This window comes from Labrus bergylta, chromosome 5 (genome assembly GCF_963930695.1).
Source record: "Labrus bergylta chromosome 5, fLabBer1.1, whole genome shotgun sequence".
Taxonomy (NCBI): Eukaryota; Metazoa; Chordata; class Actinopteri; order Labriformes; family Labridae; genus Labrus; species Labrus bergylta.
The window spans coordinates 12,366,931-12,388,335 of NC_089199.1; the positions used below are offsets into that span (position 1 = coordinate 12,366,931).

The 21,405-nt window shown below is 37.6% G+C and overlaps 1 protein-coding gene across 3 annotated transcripts; it reads right to left on the bottom strand.

Annotated features, from left to right (window-relative positions):
• Positions 1-4: 4 nt before the first annotated feature.
• fkbp5 (FKBP prolyl isomerase 5) lies at positions 5-14,335 on the bottom strand. Of its 3 annotated transcripts, none has more exons than XM_020651843.3 (11): positions 14,200-14,335; positions 9,535-9,667; positions 9,198-9,342; positions 7,945-8,087; positions 6,743-6,857; positions 6,498-6,654; positions 4,680-4,770; positions 4,360-4,443; positions 4,088-4,273; positions 3,741-3,980; positions 5-2,707 (listed from the first exon to the last, which is right to left on the bottom strand). In XM_020651843.3, the coding sequence occupies exons 2-11, from the start codon at positions 9,637-9,639 to the stop codon at positions 2,603-2,605; spliced, it is 1,371 nt and encodes a 456-aa protein (XP_020507499.2). In that variant the 5' UTR covers positions 9,640-9,667; positions 14,200-14,335; the 3' UTR covers positions 5-2,602. The 3 variants fall into 3 exon arrangements, with proteins under 3 accessions (XP_020507499.2, XP_020507498.2, XP_065810865.1); XM_020651842.3 differs by having other exon boundaries at positions 14,002-14,214; XM_065954793.1 differs by lacking the exon at positions 14,200-14,335 and adding an exon at positions 9,774-9,922.
• Positions 14,336-21,405: the final 7,070 nt, after the last annotated feature.

Genomic DNA, 21,405 nt, shown 5'->3' on the forward strand with positions numbered 1-21,405 from the left:
AACCTCTTGGATAATATTTAATGCTTTTAAAGTGCAAAAACTTAAAAAAATATATATAAAGAAGACATAAACAAAGGTACCTCATGTAGTTAGTTTTGTTTGAAAATATTTCTTTTGCACAAATGCCAGTTTAAAATATTGATTACAATTTGCTTTACAGGGCAAAAGTCTTACAACAAATGTAAACAATTTAAATGACACAGCACTTCTGATTAAAACCAATTTCTCTGTGGTTGTCTTGCAATTTAACCAGCCGCATTTTATCAGTCATTTTAATGTCAAAATTGTTCTACTTATACCTCTTAATTGCAATTATTTTTCAATAATGAATGCCTGACACTTTTTCTGTACTTGTCATGAGGGGATAAATATTCAGTATATTTTAAATACAATTTTATAACTGCTAGAAAAAAAAGTACTTCATGCTCATTTCCACTGTACAAAAAATTAGACTGTTCAGAGCCAGCAGTACTTGAAAACATTTAGCAACAAGCTGTTGAAAAACCTTGCTAACATATAACCAAATACAGTATGTCAACACACACACACACACACACACACACACACACACACACACACACACACACACACACACACACACACACATATACACACACACACACACACACATACACACATATACACGCACATACACACACACTCATACATTCATGCACATACACACTGTTTTTTTTCTTCTTTTCTTTTACATGAAATATTTAAGACAGCTAAGGTTTTCATTCTGAACCAACCAATGTTTTTAAAACATCTACAGATTATTGTCAGGATTTCATCCGGACAGTTCATTACAAAAGAACAGTGTTGGTTTGCACGGTCACCACAGTGCAGCATTGTTGACTAGCCACTAACTTTCACACATTTCAAAATGATAACAAGAAGATGCAGGGAAATTGAGAGAGAGTTTTGAGGCAAGAAGATCTACACAGATGTCAAATGAAATAGTTCATCACATGACCAGAGCTGAAAGTTTGGTGTCATTTGTCCAATCTCATGTCCAATCTGCGGCTCTGTAGATTTTAAAGCTTAATTTGAGTTTACATCCTTGTCCCGCTTGTACTCACAAAGTCAAACCTACTGTTGCACATCTGCTCCGCCAGACACAAAAGTGGGAACAGGGTGATTTTATGATCATAACTGGCTTTTTCTTTTTCTTTTAAGGAAGTTTTAATTATAGTTTTATGGCAGCCAGTAGAAAAGATCCTGCATCTGTATAACAGTTGAACTAAGGTCTTGTGTTTGCTGATGATTGTGCCGATATGATGCTCATGCAATTAGGTGATAAACATACAGTGAGTACAAGATAAGAAGAAAGTCATGAATCACTAAATTCTACTGAAGCTGAAGCGCTGATACATTTAATTTTAAATATATCTTTAAATTGTTTATGCTTCTGCAGCTGCCACTTGATTCAACTATTATCAGTCCATAAACGTCATGTAATCAGGCTTTTTATAATATCTGCTTGTACTGTGATGTTTCAAATGAATAAGACACAACATTTGAACCAATTATTCAGGACTCATGATGCATATATCTGTGGATAAATCATTAACTGCAAGTGGCCTTATTCATGTAAACAACCTCAAAACGAGGGATTACATTGGAATTATATTCCTTCTTTCACCACAGTTTAGCTCCGTCATATATACATATATATTTTTTTTTTTTCAAATGTACCAGTTCATCTTTGTAGGTGTTAGTTAAATGTAACAATTTATTCTCTGATTAAATCAGTGATAACTAGCAGAAACTCATACAGTGATAGTAATTGTGAATTTTCCATGTTGGACCTAATGTGTTATCTTCGCTTTTGTTCTTTCAGATTCCTCTCTTTGCCTTTGTCTATAAGAAACTTGAGCTTGCTATGGCCTATGGGTGATTTATGACAATATTGAAATATAACATTTGGAGAAGTTTTCATTCATTGTGAGTCCTGAGATCGTATTACTTAAACCTCTTCTGTATTTTCAGTGTCTGCCAGTGAATGAAAGCAGGCTGTCTAACATTATGAATGGTTTCTTTTATGATCCAAAGCTAGTTTAAAGACTTGTTACAAAGTACATATTGCACATGAAAAAAATTGCAAAGTTTCAAGTCTGAATCCCAAACACCTCATGACACATGCATGCAGCTGCCCAAGAAAATGCTTAATATAAAATACAAGTCAGAGCACAGTTTTGGAGTTAGAAACACACTGTGGAGGCACATCTCAGCTCTACACAGCAGCCTGTTGACAGATAAAATGGAATTTCTCTGTGTTTTTGAAGAAATAAATTAAAACATTTTCAAAAAACAAAGCTGGGGCTTGAAGTGTTGGACGATCTCAACTCATTGAGTCTGCAGTGATAAATCCACTGGAGGTTTAGTCCTGGCAGTTGCAGAGTGGGTGAGACAGGAGAAATGCTGTTCAGTTTGCAAATGTCCCCATTTAACCTCTGCTTTAAATGCAGGAATGGTAACGTTGGATTTGGAGAAAGAGGTTTGGATTCAGGCCTTGAACAATGTTGTCCCTGACTTCTCTTTCAGGGCTTAGAAAGCAAGTGGCAAGACAGGCTTCTTTTTTCTCCCTCCCTTCAAAGCGTCAATATGAAGGACAGTCTTGACTCCTCCGTCGTCGTTTAGTGCCCACTTCACCGTTCATGCTGCTCCTCAAGCTCTCGTCCCTCCTCCTCCTCGTCTTCCCAGTCTGCGGAGCAGAGATGAAGAACAAATGACTAAGGCAGTCTAAAATAAACCATTATTGACAAGATGAATGCACGAGAAGGACAGACTCAACAATGTGCAGTTCGTGAGAAAGAGCCTAGGATAAAACTATTCAATCAGTTGATCTGTTAAAACTAAATGATTGAAAAACATTTCATTAAAGAAATGGTGTGTTGTTTCTATTACTCTGTGGTGATTTTCCTTTTTTCAACAGTGCACAAGTGGAAAAAATCAACAATTCCATACGTGAACACTAGAGGCCAGCACCACACTGAAGAAAGCACAATAACAAACGGGAGTTAAAGGATAATTTATTATCTAAATGTAACTGCAACATTCCTGTAAATAACACGTCAGCCTTATTAATGTCATAAGATTTAATGAAACTATCAAGCCATGAAAATTACAACATTTTACAGGATTTTTTAAGGCCATGAAAGAGACAGATCTCCACTGATTCTGTAACATCTCACTATGGTACCAAAAATGGCTGACCATAAGTTGATTACTGTAAGTGATTTTAAACATTTTATGTTTACCAAAACATCTATTATCGTGAACTTTAAGATAGCATCTCCATCTTCTGAAGTCTGGTGCCTAAACTCCTAGTTCTTTTCATTTTCCTCTGTAAGAATAAATGACTTTTGTTATATAACAGAGGAAGGTTTCATTTTTATTTTATTTTGAAATCTAATATTTAAATCATCTTTTATTTTGTTAAAGAAATGGAAATACTCCAGCTTTGCAAGCGTGTCTATCTCTGGAAATAAAATGATGAGAGCACGGTATCAGTAAAAAAAAAAAAAAAAATTCTTCAAGTTGTTCGTATTTTGTCTAGCTCATTAAAGTTATTGCATTTAACGTAATAAATGAACGAAAATAAAAGAGGAGAGCAGAGGAGAGGAGAGGAGAGGAGAGGAGAGGAGAGGAGAGAAGAGAGGAGAAGAAAGGAGAAGAGAAGAAGGGAAGTCAGGCTGACTGTTTGTCGTTTGGCCAAGAACAGTAAGTTAACAGACCTTGGCATCAGATTCTGCAAATTTCTGGAACATGTTTGCGTAGGTTTTCTTGTCCTGCTCATGATGTTCCTTAATCTTGCTTTGGCAGATGGAAATCTGAGCGCGAGCTGCCCGGTTTGAGGGGTTGACTTGGAGCACTTGCTGAAAGTCCACCATGGCCAGGCTGAACTCGTTACGAAGGAGACGGGCTTCCCCACGACGATACAAAGCCTTCTCGTTGTTTTCATCCAGCTCTATTACCTAAACACAAACAAAGTCATACGTTCAGAGGTATTCCAGGACATCCAGCAGCTACACAGAACACCATGTGGGGAGATAAAATGCTGTCCTTAAATGTGCAGTCTCACCTTGTTGCAGTTCTCCACCACCTGTGAGAACTCTTTTATCCGCAGGAAACACAGCGCTAAATTGAGATGAGACGTCAGGAGAAAGTCCTGTATCCTCTTCTGCTGCTCTATCCCAGTACCACACTCCATTTCTAGCCAGGAAATGATGCGCTGGTACTGGATGACTGCCTGCTGATACCGCCCGGACTAATAAAAGAGGAAAACACCTTTAAATTACCATGACAAAAAAAAAAAAAAAAACATTAAAATAAAAAAGTGCAGTGGGAGTGTACCTTAAAATAATGATTCCCTTTATGCTTCACTCCAAAAGCCAGGCTCAGCTTTTCGTTCAAGTCCATTTCCCAGGATTCTTTCGCCTTGTGAAAAGACAAACGACGTCAGAGAACGTGAGTAAACACTGGTTGTTGTGTTTGAGGTAGTCAGCTGCATTTCTCAGCATCATTATGTAGGACATCTTGAACTTTGCTCAGAGTGCACTTGAATGTGTTTGTCTTACATGGGAAAGTGAAGCAAAACCACACATTAACCACATCTAGACGAACGCCATGTACAATCTCATTTCAACAGTGAAAAAGAATCAGGCGGAACTTACCCTTTTAAAGTCTTTGAGGGTAACTTCGTACACAATTTCTTTGTCTGGTCCAATTTTGTACTCTGGTTTACCTTCGCTTCCAAAGCCGTACCTACGAGGAAAAGACTCCAAACACTTCAGAGAATGTTTTGAATATTTTAAAGAAATAGCAAGAAATAAAGAAATCCCTGTCAACCCTTCATATTAACATGATTTTATCCCCCTCATCATAAAGAATGCCTGCCAATGGGGACAATTATATGAACAAATCTCAGATTTTACACATAAATATTCCAGATCATTCTGCACAAGGAAAACTCTTTAGAATGAAGGTTGTTGAGGACATTTTGAAATGAAGCAGATGTCACAATAATACAGCTGGTTTCAATGCATCTCCTTTTCTTTACTTCTTAAAATGAATCTATACTTTAATGATTTTGAAATAAAACAGCCTGTTTGTGCAGAAATTGCAAAATTAAATAAAAATCAAGTTTAGAAGTCAAGAACTATATTCCCGGAGGTCAGACCCTCCCGTTTTGCATAAGGCATAGCATCTGATGGTCAAAGTATTTTTTTACAAGGATAGATTCTACAATTCTACCATGGAAAAAACATATATCCATTAAAAACCAAAAGAAATGAGATGATGTAGCAGAGTTTTTTTAGTACAGAGCTGAAGAGATACTTGAAAAGAATAATATTAAATAAATGTTAGATTCATTTGGTTTTTAGTTATAGAAGAATTGATGTATTTGTTCGTCCCTCTTTATTATTTGTTCGTGGCTTTACACTCTAATGGCAGCTGATTTGTCTCATCAGTTGTCTCTTTATTGGCATCTCCGTTTGATTTGTACAGTAAGTGTGATGTGGATTGTGAGTACTTTGCTTTGGCCTGAGGAGCTGGTGGGGAGGGTTGGTGTGGGCTGAGTTACAGGAAAGATATCATGTGGTTTGGACAGTACATTGTGTTCTCTTTATTTTTATAATCGCTCTTTTTCTCTATTTATTTACTTTAAAATAGTCTGAGTAATCAGGGGAAGAGTAAAATGTGGTTTATACTTTTGTCTTCTTTTTGCTATTTCTTCTTTTTTCAATTTAGTTCAGGTTTAAAAACAACAGAGAAATCTGGATTGTTATTATTAAAGAAGTATGTAATTTACATTAAAATTGTGTTTTCCTTGTTTTTTAGACGTCTGACTTCTCCGGTGTTGCAGACAAACCTCACTTTTACATTTCTGTGTGTTTAAAGAGATGGATGGATGTGATGCTTTAAAAACAGAACCTGACGATGAAGACATTAAAAGTACTGCACAAAGCAAGCTGTCAGCTGTGTTAAGATGACTGTTCTCTGTCCTTACAGATTAGAAACACTCACCACACCACCTCTGACCCCTTACAGGTACTATATGTGCAAAATATACAACAGTAATATTAGATGAAACAGCAGACATGTATGAAGCAATTATCTATACATTATATGATCATTCAATTTTATCTTCTTTTTTTGTTTTGATCTAAAAAAATCAAAGATCAATATTTCAGCAATGTTGCTTAAATATTAGATCTATTATAATATTTAACTTTTGTGACTTTAGTATCAGTCTTCAATAAACTTCTCACTTTACCTCCCATAAACTAAGAGTTCCTGGGGACATAATTGACTTAATTGCTTAAAAAAAGAAGAGAAAAGAAAGGATCACAGGGGGGACGCAGCATGAACATTTAGCCCACAAAAAACCACAAAGTAATCCCACATCCAAAGTGGTAACTGACTGTTCCAGCAGAGAAAGAGCAGAGGAAGTATCACAGACAACATTTCAAGAGTTTTCTGTGACTTACTTTGGTTGTAAATAAAGTAGGCAGCACTCTCCTTTCTGCATCTTGTCCATGGCTCGATCCACGCCGAGAGGGACACCTTTGTCTTCAGCCTCACCCACTATGAAGCTAACGTCCCTGCAGTCAAACAACCGACCGCCACAGCTTCCCTCCAGGTGCACTGCAACACAAATAACCATACACATAAACTTATGGCACCTTTAAATTAATGTTTTAATTTTTTTTTTTTTTTTTTAAAGGTTCTTTACCGTCAACACTTGCTCCGTCATTTGGATTAGTGTACCCGTCTCCTTTGACTTTTATTCTTCTCAGAATGCCGCTGTCATGTGTAAGCGTCTCTCCTTCAAACTTGAGTAGCTCCATCTGTTTGGTAGTAAACATTTAATCATTGCAAGAACCAAACGGGGATATAAAGCATCATACAAAATTACAGCTCTGCCGAACTTGGAGTGTGGTGCTTCAGTAGGTGTGGGAGGAGAGAAGCAGAACATAACGAAAAACAAGTAGGAGTCATAGAAAAACAAGTAGAAAAAGAGGAATAACGACTAGAGAAGAAACAGTAACGCTAGACTCACTGTATAATTAAACTTCACACCTTTAGGACAAGACACATAACATGGATCAATCGCCTAAGTTGAATAAGCTACTTTTATCCTGGGGCGTGCATGCTAACCACTAGGATACCGGCACCCCAGTTGAGATGGTTTTCATTAAATAAACTTTCTAAGTTCTGCACCATGACTTTGGGAATAAGTCTTTAAGGTTTACAATTTAAAAAAACCTCTCCACCTCATATTTAAGTTCCCCAATTAAGCATTTTAAACAGTATATAACCTTTGGTCTACTTTATTCAACAGTTTGGTCAAAGAGATCTTAGCTGTATAGTTGTTGATTAATACAATAATAACCATGAATGCTTACAGCTTACATATAGTTTGTTGTTAACCTTTGTTTATATACTGCTTAGAAATGTTAAGAAGATAAAGTCATATACTGCTGTTTAAAGAAGTTAAAAACTAGATATTATATAAAGATAAAACATGAAACATCTGACTATAGGACACTTGGTAACACCTGTCTCAGATATGTTGGGTAGTAATACAGATGGAGCATCGAATAATAAGTACTCTGTGTGTGTCCAAGGGATGAACATGGTATAGCAGGGCAGTTGGTTCAATCTATTGGGATTTCTCCCTGAATAGAATCATAATTATCATTGATTATAATGTACAGAGAAACCCTGAATTGTATCCCTGCTGTGCTCAAAAGAGGCCGTTAAGAGAGGGGGACTGAATATTCTGGCTGCTCGGCTGAGAGGGATTAAAATAGACAAACCAGTTAATTTTAAAACCAGAGAGCTTCGTCTGCAGAGACTGACACTTGCTCTTAAATTATCAGGGTCCCATGGTGTGAAGCAGCACATACGGCAGCATCGTCGTTGCATACCTACCTCAAACACTACCGGAGAGTTGGAAGGAATCTTGTCAGGGTTGCCGGCGGTGCCGTAAGCGTATTCAGGTTTGCATAGGAACGTGCACACCTCTCCTCTGTGCATAGACAACACACCAACATCCCAGGCCTTCAGAACTTGTCCTGTGAGGATGTGAGGCAAACAAGAAAAGCTATCATTAGAGGTGTAGTCAATAAAACTGACTTTATTTCATAATTAGACATAATAATGATAATTTAAAGTAATACTTTTTGGGAATTTTTGGAATGACACAGATAAGAACACAAACAAATCTGTCTTTTAAATATGAAGCTCTGTATGGAGATTGTTATCTTAACACAAAGTGACACAGCTAGCCGGGCTCTGTTGAAAGGAATTAAAAGTCTTCTAACAGCAGATAATTAATGGACATGTAAAATTTAATTTGTGTACTTTGTAGAAAAAACTATGTGCAATAACCTCACGCTGAGCTTTTATAGGGGGGAGAGTTTGTTTTCCGGGCTACTTCTCAGTTCCAGGAAGTTATTGCTCCCAGGCAAGAAATAGTCAAGGACATTAGCACATAATCCCCCTGTAAAACCCAAAGTTGTTGTTTTTACACTTTAATTTTGGTACAGATTACACAAACAAGATAGAACATTATTATTTGGCAGCTTTGGAGGTGCTGGTGGGTGGATTCTACCCTGACCAGCCATTTTACCCCTCCCCTCGTTTTTCAGCTAACTGGCCATTGCTTCATATTTAATGGACATGAGCAAGGCCCCAATCATCTAACTCTTAAACTCTATCAACAGATTTTGATTAACCTATGAAGTCAGAATAGGTAGGCAAGGGACAAGGTATTTGGTGTCGGAAATATTCAGTGTTATGATTGTAGTCCAAGCAATGTAACGTTCAGTGGCCTTTAGCTATACTTAGGACAACCATGTGGACAGCAAAAGAGGCAAAACCCATAGGCTGCTATACAATCCCCCAAACCTATGAACTATTATCTAATGATGATTGAGCTTTACATTAACCAATTAAAATAGACATATCAGGTCAGCAAATAATCCAGGTCTAAACACTGTCTCTCAACTCAAACTCCAGCAAACACAGGTAATGTTGTCGTATCTTGTTCAGACCATAATTGATAGGTTCCGAGATTTCTCACTCGTTTCAAGTCAGCAACTTTGAGCATACTTTCACAAATTTGAAGTATTTCTTTAAGAAACCGGTAAAACAAGCAATGTTTGGCAGATATGTATAACTACCTTTGCCCACATTGAAGCAAAAAGGTTCTTTGCGGTCTCGACTGCAGTCAAACTTCTTCCCATTCAGAAGTTTCCCGGAGTAGTGAACAGTTACTCTGTCCCCGATCATCGGCCGGTCTCCATCCAGCCCCTGACGCTTCACAACCTGAACAAACAAGGACACGTTTCTGATTAGACTGAGAAACCTCTTTAGAAAGTCAATAAAGATAGGATAGAAGCTGAGAGATCCATAAAGAACACAGATAATGAACATGTCTCATGCTGGAACAACGAGTCCTACATGTGCCTGAACGCCTACAGTCCCCCCAAAAAAAAGTATTTAAAGCAATGACGATACCTTGATAACGCCTTGGTCTTTGTTTGCTGTTACATCGATGCCCTTTGAAGCAAACATGGCTGTGGCCGACTGGCCGTCCATAGGTAGATCCTGATCAGTGGTCATTTCTGCATGTGGGCATCACACAGTAGCACTAAAAAATAAAAATAAAAACACAAGCCTACATGTTAGCAAACGAAGCACCATAAATAACATGTTTTCACAGTAACATGTAGAAAGAAAAATGGTGCTTGACATACACTAAATTCCAGTTTGTAGAGCTGAACAGCAAAATGACCTCCTTCAGCAGAAAGACCCTCGTAATCCAACCAGTAAACATGATCCTCAATACTCAAATGTACAATAGAGGCAGCAGCCTTCCTCTTACTTCACTCGTTTTATTTGCAGCAGCCCTCCTCTTACTTCACTCGTTTTATTTGTAACACACACTGCACTCACCAAAGTACAGTATGTTCCAGACTATTACTTTATCCCTTTTTGTGCTCCTTGTCTACCTATAAAAAAAAGATCTACATATATTTTTTTAAACAGGCAGGACAGCTGAACCTTAACCAAGTATTTTCTCTGTTAATTGTGTAATGCGTATCGGAACATTAGTCTTCTTCCACATATGCACAGGGAAAGTGTGGGCTCGACCGAGCTCACACAGTGTACTGATGATGATGCTGCGTCATTACAGTCATGTAATCTCTCTCTGTGTTTGTGATAAGGCAGGTAAGAACATTGAAATTGATGCTATTATGAGACAGTGATACAGTGTAACCATGATAACCGACCAGAATATGAGGCTACATACTGTCTGGTTTAGGTGGTAGTGTTAATAAAGCTCAAATTCTTCTTTTACGTCTTTTAGGTAGTATTCTGTATTTAAAACGGTCTGCTAGCCATCATTTCTACTTAGCTCCTGATCCCTTCTTTAGGTTTTTTCTATTGAAAGCTCTAACTCGCAATCGCAAACACAGCACAAATTATTCCTACTTTTAAATCAACCACATCAAAGTATTAAGTAAAGAAACCCCTCTTTAAATATTTTGTCTTTTGCACTTTTTTTTCCTCAGTTTTATTTTGTAAACTAGCTTTCTCTTTGACATAATTTCATTTTACTGAGATAAGGAAGTCTCTTTTTTTCTTTCTTTAAAACAATGCCATAAGAACACATTCTGAACCACTGATGCACCTGTTTACACTGAAGCAGCAGACCGCACACTTGATGTAAGCTTTTTGGCTTTTATCAGTTTCAGGTACATTGACAGACCCATGTCCAGCTTCGACAGTCAGACAACAAGACAACAAGACAGACAGACAGACAGGCAGACACACACACACACACACACACACACACACACACACACACACATAGGTAGGTACAGCTAATGCTAACACTGTCTCACACCTCTGCAATTGTCAGAACAGCATCTGTAGCTTTGCCAAGCAGTAAAACTGTAATGACCTGTTGGTGTTCCAGCAGCTAAATGTTGCCTCTCTCATCACTGCAGCGTTTCCACGCGCTGTAACCACCTCAATACAAATAGCTGCAGGCTGGTTCAGGGCCGCTCTGGCGCTATAATCTTGACATTGTTTGAAGACAATGAAAATGCTAATTAGCTATGTTAAGCATGTTGGCAAACACACTATTTGGCAATTATTATCACATGAAACTGCTGAGTTGTTAACACTTGCTTGAATAGCAGCAGCTCACAGCTGTTCTGTGTTGTGGTGTTACCAATGTGAGGACTTTTTTTTTGCCAGGGTTGTGAAGTTACTGTTGCAAATAGAAATGTAACATCCACATTGGAGAGAATACAAGTTAGGCTGACCAGCAAGAAGTTTCAGCTGGTCACAACTCACAACACTGTCGAATGCTCCTTCATGTTGAATAATAAGTGTTAATAAAGGTAGAGAGATATTTCATTTAAAAATATTTGGTGAAGGCAAAGAGAAGGAGTATAAGTTACCATTTTCAGTGTTGGCTGACGATTTGTATTCCCAAAAGGTGGACTTTTATATACGGCTACGCTTGTGTTGTCTATGGTGAAAAGAACTACTTGAATATAGATAAGAGATAATCTCACTGATGGTGGAGTCATAGCTCTTAGTTATCAAACATTACTGTAACTCTCAGCCGTCCTTTAAGTTCAAAGCACTTGATGTTATGTAACATTAAGTAAGGTTTGCTGCAGAGATTATCTACATTTTGATAGAGGAATCCCTTTTCAAACACATATTTAAATGATTTCAATCCACATGACTAGTTGTATTTGTTTTATGAGCATAAAAGTATGAGATCTATGTCAAGCTAATTTGACTCATTACATTTCCTCAGACATTTGTCCGAGGATACAAAACGTGCCCGAGGCCATTATGAGAGTATAGAACGGCTGCTCTCTTTCCCTGCACACATTTTCCAGATTTTTCCACCACTTGTCCTCTCTTCACGATTAAGGACATCCCGCATTGCCGTTGATGATCAAATGTCTGGACGTCCTGCCGTGGTGACTGAGTTCCTAGAGAGCCCTTTAGTATGAAAATGAAGTAACAGAGCTTTGCCCAATGAGGAAGAAGCACAATGTGCTGGATATTGATGGAGATTTGAACTCGTTTTCTTAGACTCAGAAAGACCAGTCACCATGATCTGTGTGCTTTGACCCAAAAGGTAAATCCCATAAAGATCCTTCTCAGTGCTGTCTGCACAATTCATTGTGCTCCTGCAATTTTGCATCACTCCCAGGGATCAAGTGTTCGTTTCCTGAACTCTCCCAACATGAGCACGGGACAAAATGTCCATCTCCTCTGCAACACCTTGTCTGATGTCTTTTCAATTTCATAGTTTTAATTTTAGATGTAACTCCTTCTTCTTCTTCTTGTGTGTGTGTGTGTGTGTGTGTGTGTGTGTGTGTGTGTGTGTGTGTGTGTGTGTGTGTCTGGACACAATGTTCCTTCTATTCACAGTTCCCCGCTGGCCGAGCTTGCTGGTGTTCACCACTCTGAGACCCCCTCACGTACAACACAGCTTAAATTTTTGAAGGTAAGGAAGAGGATATCAATCATTCAATTATGCTTATTGACAAAGTCTTGATATTCACATGAACACACACATTTTAAATATAAATAAAACAAGTGACGTGGATTCATTGCAATCACCAATGAACTCACATAGGCCTAATGAAAAGTTATTCTTTTAATTTGAGGTGAAACGATTTTCCTATGAAACTTTTTTTTTTTTTTTTTTATCTCTCTGAAACACTGAACAGTGAAAGCAAGTGTAAACATTTCAGACACAGATAAAACGGCATGTAGGCGCCATGTACCAAACTGAGATACCCTACGGAGGAATGCAGGAACAGATCACAATGAGGCAAGGACCACATCCACAGCAGACGCACACGTTGTATCTGTACATTCTGTCTCACATCCGTGCTCTGCTGCTGATTCACATATGCACATGTGAGCACACTTTGTGTATGACAGAGGCTGAAACCTGAAACCACAGAGCGCTCTAATATAGGACTGTCTTTCTTTTCTCTCTCTCTCTCTTATTTCAGACAAACACACTACAGAAAGTATTAATAAAGCATGAAGGCTTTAAGGTCAGCTCTTTTCTGGAGATGTTGCTATGATAGATTATAAGCCTTGGCGCCTTGAATGAGAAGTTGCTCTGTCTTTATGAGGTAATCACTGACCATCCTTTTGTTGTGAAACAATTTCAAATTGGTGTATCAGAGCAAGACATCATTTATATGTTTTTTAGATCCTTAATAGGCTATCTGACTTTTTCTCAAACGGTGTCCACGTAAGCAGGCCTTCTCTGCTTTAATTGCACAACCTCATCCAAATCTAAACACATGTATGATAACACCTGTATTTTTAAAGTTATTTAGAGTCTATCATTATACCCTGTAATATGCAGCTTGGTTCCAAATGAATATGAATCAGCTTAGAATCAACACAGTTAATGTTACTTATTCTCACAAACAGGGTTAGGCAACCTGTAATTCAATGAGATATACACCTGAGCTTAAAGGGATTCTGCATGTAAACTGTTGTCTCCATCCATCTCCAGAAGCAACAGCCAAGTGTCACATTAACACACACACCCTCCCCTATAAACACACAAACAGCCCTAATTTACCAGAATACACTTGGATACCGCTGAGTTTAACCTCAAATACCCCGACGGAGTGGCAAATCTAACATCCATCCTAGAACATCTTATTAGGTCTATCGGACCATCTTGTTTTTCTGTGACAGTTTTTTTTTTTTTTGTATCCCAGTCCTTAAGGATATTTAGAAGCTTCAACACAAAAGTCTATCTTTACGATGTATAACAAGTGTCCTTTTAACTCAGTCAAACGTGAACAGAGAGCATCAAAAAGCCGGGAGACATAGCCTGTGTTCATTAACTGCTTAATTAAGTCTACTTGCAGTATAAGAGATTTGATAAATATCCTAAATAAAAATTCACAATACCTTGAGATCCTGTTTTAAGGTTTTTCCAAAAAAAAAAACGGCCAGTGATCGGCTGGAAATCCTGTCGGTAGACTTTAAATCGCGTCGTATTCCTCCTAATTCAAGCCACCCCTCTCATCTCGTATCATCCAGGGTACTAAATGTTCTGCACATGTGCTTACTATGTAGCGCTGTTTTTGCCCCTTTTTTTTCACTCACCCCCTTTATCCCTTATCCCCTCTGCTGACGATAAACGTGCCGGTGCAGTAGCCACATGGATCTCAGACTTGGAAATGACACTGGTGAGAGAGAGGCAGAAAAAGAGAGAGAGAGAGAGAGAGAGAGGGGGGGGGGGGGGGAGAGAGGGAGAGAGAGAGAAAGAGAGAGAGAGAGAGAATAGAGTAGAGTAGAGTTGTGGGAGGGTGTTTAGTGTAAAATTAAGGGGCAGGTCTTGGAAAGCAGCCACAAAGTAACACAATGTTCCGGCTGTACTGTAGCTGTACTGCTGCCGCTGCTGACGAGAACACTGTGTTCCAATAGACACCCTGACCTGTAACCCGTTCCGTGCCGAGCCAGGCCGGGAACAGGCTGTACCGCAGCAGGCTGTTCTCTCCGCTCAGCTGACAACACGTATCATCAACACTGCTGTGTGTACTAGCCCAGTCCTAGCCTGTCTGTCTGCCTGCGAAGTGTAAGCACCGTAATAAAAGCACACTCTTCCCCGATAAGACGCGCGCTGAGACGGATTACTGTCGCTGCGAGGGACGGTCAAAAAAATCCGTTTTGGATTGCCCGGACATTTTAATGCTGTACTTTTTTTTGTAGCTAATACTTTTATAGCCTACTTCTTTAACTTATTTGAAAGACTGACTTTCCACAAGTGAGCACGACTATTAACTAAAAACGATTAGCCTATTTAATCTATGCTTAATTTGTTTTTTTTCATTTTTGTGTGACTTTGGGGTTCATTTTACCTAAAAACGATGTTTACATTAATGCGGGGTTTTAGGCTTATTAATTGCAGATTTATTAGCCTATATGGCATAATGCAAATGTAGAAATATGCTACTAAAAGTAGCCATAGGCTATATAGGCTGTATAAATATACACTTATATTTTTTATAAAAATATAGGCATTTTGTTTTATATATATATTATATTATATTATATATTTCTTGTCTTTTTTATGTGACTTATAGACTTTAGACTAATATTTAGTCACTTATCCTATCAAATTGTATATTTTAATGAAATATACTGATCTTCTACAAAGAAATAGGCTAAGTAAGTTAGCAAGAAGGATAAATAAACCCATGTAAAAACTGTCACTTGAGTAAGTAAGTGAAGGCGACACATAAAAGGAATTTGAATCTGGTTTCAATTTGCTGTTAATGTAAACACACTGTTCCAAGAACAATTTCCAGGAAGACAGAAATAGACATACAGCTTAAAACAGGGACAAGAAAGCTAAACAAAGACTGACAAAAATAAACATAGAACTATGAAGAACAGACTGGTGGAAACATAAAAATCACAAAGAGTGCTGGTATTAGAAGGCTATTGTATAGCCTATGTAATAAATTATTCTAGGCCTATATGGGGTTGCTAACAATAGGCTTACATGCATATAGGCCTACAGTAACTCTCTAAAAATCTGTCTTATCAGTTATGATGTTAAATGTTAGAAAACATTAACTAAACTGTGCATTATTAATAATTTACTTGTACATTTCAAAGCATGTTTTTGTGATAGAACATCAAGGGCTATACAGTGCCATATAGTAAGTAGTCTTTCACAGTTTGGTCACCTCCTCCTAAACTATAGCCAAGTTGGTTTTCTTTCTGGCCTGAAATTTGGTAGGCTACAGGCGTGTTCATGACGCTTATTATTTAAGATAATCTACAATAAATGTTGGCACAGCACAAGTAATTAAAACTTGCTTTCAAAAGTTAGCTCAATATTGTTCAGTGTAACTGCCCCAAGACATGACATTATTGTATTGTTTAGGATATTAAACACGTTTTAATTTTCACAGCAAACAATTTGCTCTTAGTTTAGACATCAACATTAGCCCAGCTCTCTTCAATGATTAGCTAACACTAACACATGCTAGCTAGCTCTTATCTGATGAATAGGGAAGCAAGGGTTTTAAAAAACTTCATTTAAACTACAAAGTAGATAAACATTTGATTTCTAGAAGGACATTTTATAATAGCACTTATTACCTTCTTAGGGGTTTTAGGAACACCTCATTGTTCTGACCTGTGTCACAGCTGTAATGCTGCTTTGAGATTTAATGAGAGTACCTTCTTCTCACTTGCACATATTTCTGAAAAGTCATTATGATCAGATAAGTTTAGTAACTTAATTACCATGTTCATGAATTAACAAATTACGTTTTTTTGCAAGTAAACACTTCTACCTATGGAAATACATATCCAAGACTCTCCATCTCTGCATGGGTAATACACGTAGCCAAAAACATATGGCTAATATTGTAAAAAAAAAGAAGAAAAAATGAAGTCATGTTTAGGCACTAAAACGAGGCCAATTGGTTTGGTATTAAAAAGAACAGCATCCAAAGTTAGCTAGTTACCTTCCTTATTCTAATTGCAACATGGCATATTGGTAACCATCCATAAGCTCAAACTGCCAACTCCCAGGACATTTTTATTCTTTCCTGAATCACCTGACACCTCTACTCATTGTGTTACGTTAGAGCCACTATAGTGGCCACTGCTGACTTATTTACAATTATTGGCCGTAATTATCTTAAGCACAATTAACCTAAAGCCTACTGTTGTAGGCTTTAGGTTAATTGTGCTGTTGTAGGCTATAGGTCAATAGGTCAGACTCATTACTATCTCCTCAGGCTTTATGAGCAGCATGTGCCTCTGTGAACAGATATGAAATGAGTACATGTGTTCCTTTCCACACAGTATGTTCCAGATTGTAGTATATAACTGTCTAGGAACCTTGTAACTTTTCCCATTTCCTCAACATTTTCAGATAACCTCAAGACAAAATTTCTCAGAGGTAATCTTGAGTTTGTTCAACATAAACCTCCAGGGCAGTGCACACATGGAGGTTAAAGGTCACAGAAAGTCTAACCAAACAAGAACCAATGAAGAAACATTCCAGGAATGATTCCTGTGTGCCATGAAGCTATCAAAGTATTTAATGATAATTTATACGTGTTAGCCTCGTGCAAGTTGTGTAATCTTTCTTTTATAACTTTGGTTGTAGTTTCAATGCATCATCTTTTATGAGCTCTTGTTTTGAAAGTCAAATCTTCTGCACTGAAAACAGAGCATGCTATTCTGCACAAGAGGAAAAATAATGTTGTCTTTCTACTCTTCCCACATCATCCATAACTGTTTCTGTGGGTTTTTAATCTGCCCATTAAAACTGCTCACTGTAAAAGTCTTCAACAATGAGCTACAGTAATAAACCGTCTCATGTTATGTTTATGTGACCCATAAAACAAGCTTTAGGGTGCATGAAATATAACTTCACATTTAAAGTAATGTAAAGCATAGTGAGTATGATACGGTCAGTAAGTCAAATGTCAGTACAGTTTGGTAGTTTCAATGTTTGAATGTTTAAGCCATTATATTATATGGGATATTGTTCCAGTTATAATGGCAATACAATATGAAGCATATAACATTTTAAACAAAACTTTATGGAAAATACATAAGAACCACTAGGTCAAAATCCCTTGAGCATTTATTTTTGATTACTTCCTAACTAACATATTCTCTCATGTTAGTAGAAGTGTACATTTTTCTTTTAGCCCGGGTTATTCCGTGGTTTTCTAAACTCCTGCTTTATTATCTTGGAGTAGTGAGTATAAATAGGTTAACAAGTCACTACAATATGAATAGAAAAACATCCTTTACAGTAAAAAATAATGTCATCATCACAGCATTAAATATATGAAATATTGCTTAGAAAAATCTGAGAATTTCACACAAGGTTAACATAAATTCAGCAACATATTGAGGCTTTTCTAAAGTTTTTATGGGGGGCCATTTTTGCCTTTATTGTATGGGACAGCTAGAGAGAGACCGAGAATGTTGGTAGTAGAGAGGGGGATGAAATGCAGCAAGGAAAGGGACAGAGGTGGGATTCCAACCCAAGGCTACTATGACGGGAACCATAGCCACCATACGGTGGGTGCAACATAACTGCTAGCCTATCCGGCGCCCCCATATTGAAGCTTTTCTTCGTCTATCTGTTAACTGGTAGTTTGTCAACACAAGGCATCATGGTTAACACATGAGTTTTGAATTTAAAATGTCACGTTAGAGAGTAGTTGGGAGCTGGCATTTACAAATTTTTTAACCACATGTGATGAAATCCCAAGCAGAAGGTCTCTATGTGATCATTTGTTTCACACACTAACACTATTAAAAGTGGTTTATATTGGAAATCAGACTTTTCAAACTCGTGTTTTCTATGCATTAGCATTAGCGCTGATTCCCACACTCTTTACAAACTTTGGACATTTTACTTTGAATAAAGGTGACACTGCAGTAGACTTACAGGGTCATTTAATTTTACAACTTAGAATAACCACCACATTTTAATGGTTGCATACATAATTGAGATGTTTAAAGATGAACTGAAGCAATATACTGTACTTCAGGAAGCATCTGAAATTTCCATAACAGTTGTAAAAGAGTTTTATGGCTTTATGCTTGAGCGGGCTACTGATACTACATCATGATATACAGACAGGATGTTTGCATTACAGCGGGCTCACTGGCGGTTGGTTATTTATGTCTATCATATTTTTGCATTCAAACAATTCAAATCTAAAAATATATATAAAATAATTCTCGTTGTTAGTGTATCTAAAAGAAAGTCAACTGAAAAGATTAGTTAATGTCAGAGAGTGTATTCCTCATTGCCTTGAGCATGTGGCACTCATGGAGTTAAAAGTTTATTGCAGGTTTGTGGAGGGTGAATCTCGCAGTCAGAGGTGGTAGGACACTGTCTGACCACACACTGCTGGCAGACAGCCAGTTAGCTATTGAAGGGAACATGATGATCCTGTTAATTACAAAGGTGACATAACAGGAGTGAACCTGATTCTGCAAACCCACAGGGACATTGTCAACCGACTGAGTAATCTTCTGCACAATCAGTTATTGGAAGAAAGTAGGCTTCACATGTACTCTCCAGTCAGTACATTTAATTCACAGTGAGAGCAGAAGGGGGGGGGGCTGCATAACAGAGTGACTGTGAACTAATAACACAACCAGCCCTCACCATGCACTACAAGCCACCTGAAGTTATAGACGCTATATTTTTAAGTTTCTTAAATTCCCATGACAGTTAACTACTGCGCAGACGGGGATTTGTTTGTTTTCTCAGCCTTCGTCTGTTCTGCGGTGTCCTGGTAGCTTTGTTGGCAAGTTCCCCAGACTGTATGCAGAAGTTGAGGTCAAAAATGAACTGACCGACCTGAGCTGAACTGAGAAGCATGAATACATTTCCAGCAATCTGCTATGAAAGTGAACTAGTACTGTAAATGCTTAAATGTTTGTGGCTGGTGAAAATGACTTTTAATATTTGTATAACTTGTTATTCATATTTAAAACTTTAAAGCCCCATTCTGTTCAAAAATGTGAATGATTAGCCTCTAACGAAAACACACTTGTATTATTTGTTGAATAAAAAAAACAAGTCAACTTCTTGCTGTAATATTTACAGAGGTATTAAAATCCAACCTGCATTAGGGAGAATAGGTCTGTCTGAATGAGTGTCTTGGTGTAACCAGAAGCACGCGGGTGAGTTCATTCAGGGATACAGGCTGTACAGTCATCAGGAAGTGAAACAGAACAGAATGTGCTGTACTAATCTGATTGAAAAATACTGGCCTGAGTGGAGGCACGAGAAAAAAAAAAAAGAGATGTTTCATTTGAACGGCTAAAAGGAGAATCCGATGGCAGCAGGAGGACATGTTCAAAGAAAACACACTTCTTCTTCTGGTGATATAAAAATGTCAAGTGGTGTGGAGAGGTTTTAGAGAAACGCCCGCTTTAGCTCTCTCTCTCTCATACAAGCACACACACACACACACACACACACACACACACACACACACGCACTAAAATAAAGCTAAGCAACATAATGCTCTTTGTTTGTGTTCTAGGCATCCGTGTTACGTACATGGAGGTAATCCCCTGAGTGATCCGTTTTATCCCTGAACTTTTGCCCTCTGAAGAAAGAATTCTTTACTGCTGTGTCCACCAAGGACCCTAAATAAAAGACCCCTGGCAAACTGAAACTGTGACTAACAGCAGGAAACTTTTTTTTAATTCAACTTGAACCACAAATTGTCTTCTTTGTTGTTTATTTTTTTACAATAAGGAGTTATGAGGACTCCTTTCAAATCTGCCCGCATGTCTATAACAACAAACGATCAAAGAGTTTTTTTAAATCCATAAAGTTTGCCACTGTGACAGATATAACTTTTAAGCTAATCGCTTCAGCTAAAGTTGTACTCCAAGTTTAAAATAAAGTGTTTATTAAATAAAGTACTCTTCATGGACCGTCGTCTGTTGTTGTCACCGTGCATTATCATAGTGTTGGCCTCTTATTGGCTGTAAAGGCATTTTCAAGTTGTAGCTGTTGGAGTTGGAACTAGTTTCAAACTTTGAATATAATGTTGAGTATTTTGCATTGTATCTTTTATGTGAGGTCATCTGTTTTTATGGCTATACGATAAATGCAGTGAAGTGAAAGTAAAGCAACCTTTGCTCTCATAAGTTGTAAAAGTAAAGTGGAAGAAAACATAACACTTTAGGAAAGGACCGCAGTGCTCAAATAAATGTGCATACAGTAGAGACATTTTTACTCACAGTGACAAACCACACATACATGTGTATATTTGAAAAGCTAAAATGGTTTGCAGAGGAAGGTATGACCAAAAGCTCTTATGTTTGGTGCACAGAGAGTTAATAAGTGGTTTGTTTTGATGCATTTACACTTGGTTTGAATTATTAGTGAGTTTAAACTCTTAAAAAAGAAACATTTGTAAATTTAACAGCATTTTTATGAAGACAAAAAGTTCATCTCTTTGTGTCTGCTAAGAGATCTGACTAAACAAGTCTAAACATGCTCTAAACAACCTCCTCCCTTGATATTTTATAGCTCTACCTAATTGTATCCGTTCTTTTCAACTGATAAGTGGTTTTCAATTCTGCCTTTGGAATGTATTTAGTTTCTCTGTTTCTGATCTCTGAGAGCTGTTTCTGTGAAACAAAGTTAAACACATTATATAATTTCATACTGTCTGTATGTGTAGTCAGTGTCAAAACTAGTTTTCATGCAGGACTTCTACAACTAAAAAACCTGTGAAAGTTTCAGTTTTTTAGACAGACACTCCAACCATAAAATGAAGTTTATAATCA

Coding starts and splice junctions, on each gene's coding strand:
- fkbp5 (XM_020651843.3), bottom strand. CDS start 9,639: ATGACCACTGATCAGGATCTACCTATGGACGGCCAGTCGGCCACAGCC. Junction 6,858..7,944: donor ACTCTCCGGTAGTGTTTGAG/GTAGGTATGCAA, acceptor ACTACCAAACAG/ATGGAGCTACTCAAGTTTGA. Junction 4,771..6,497: donor CTACTTTATTTACAACCAAA/GTAAGTCACAGA, acceptor TTTTCCTCGTAG/GTACGGCTTTGGAAGCGAAG.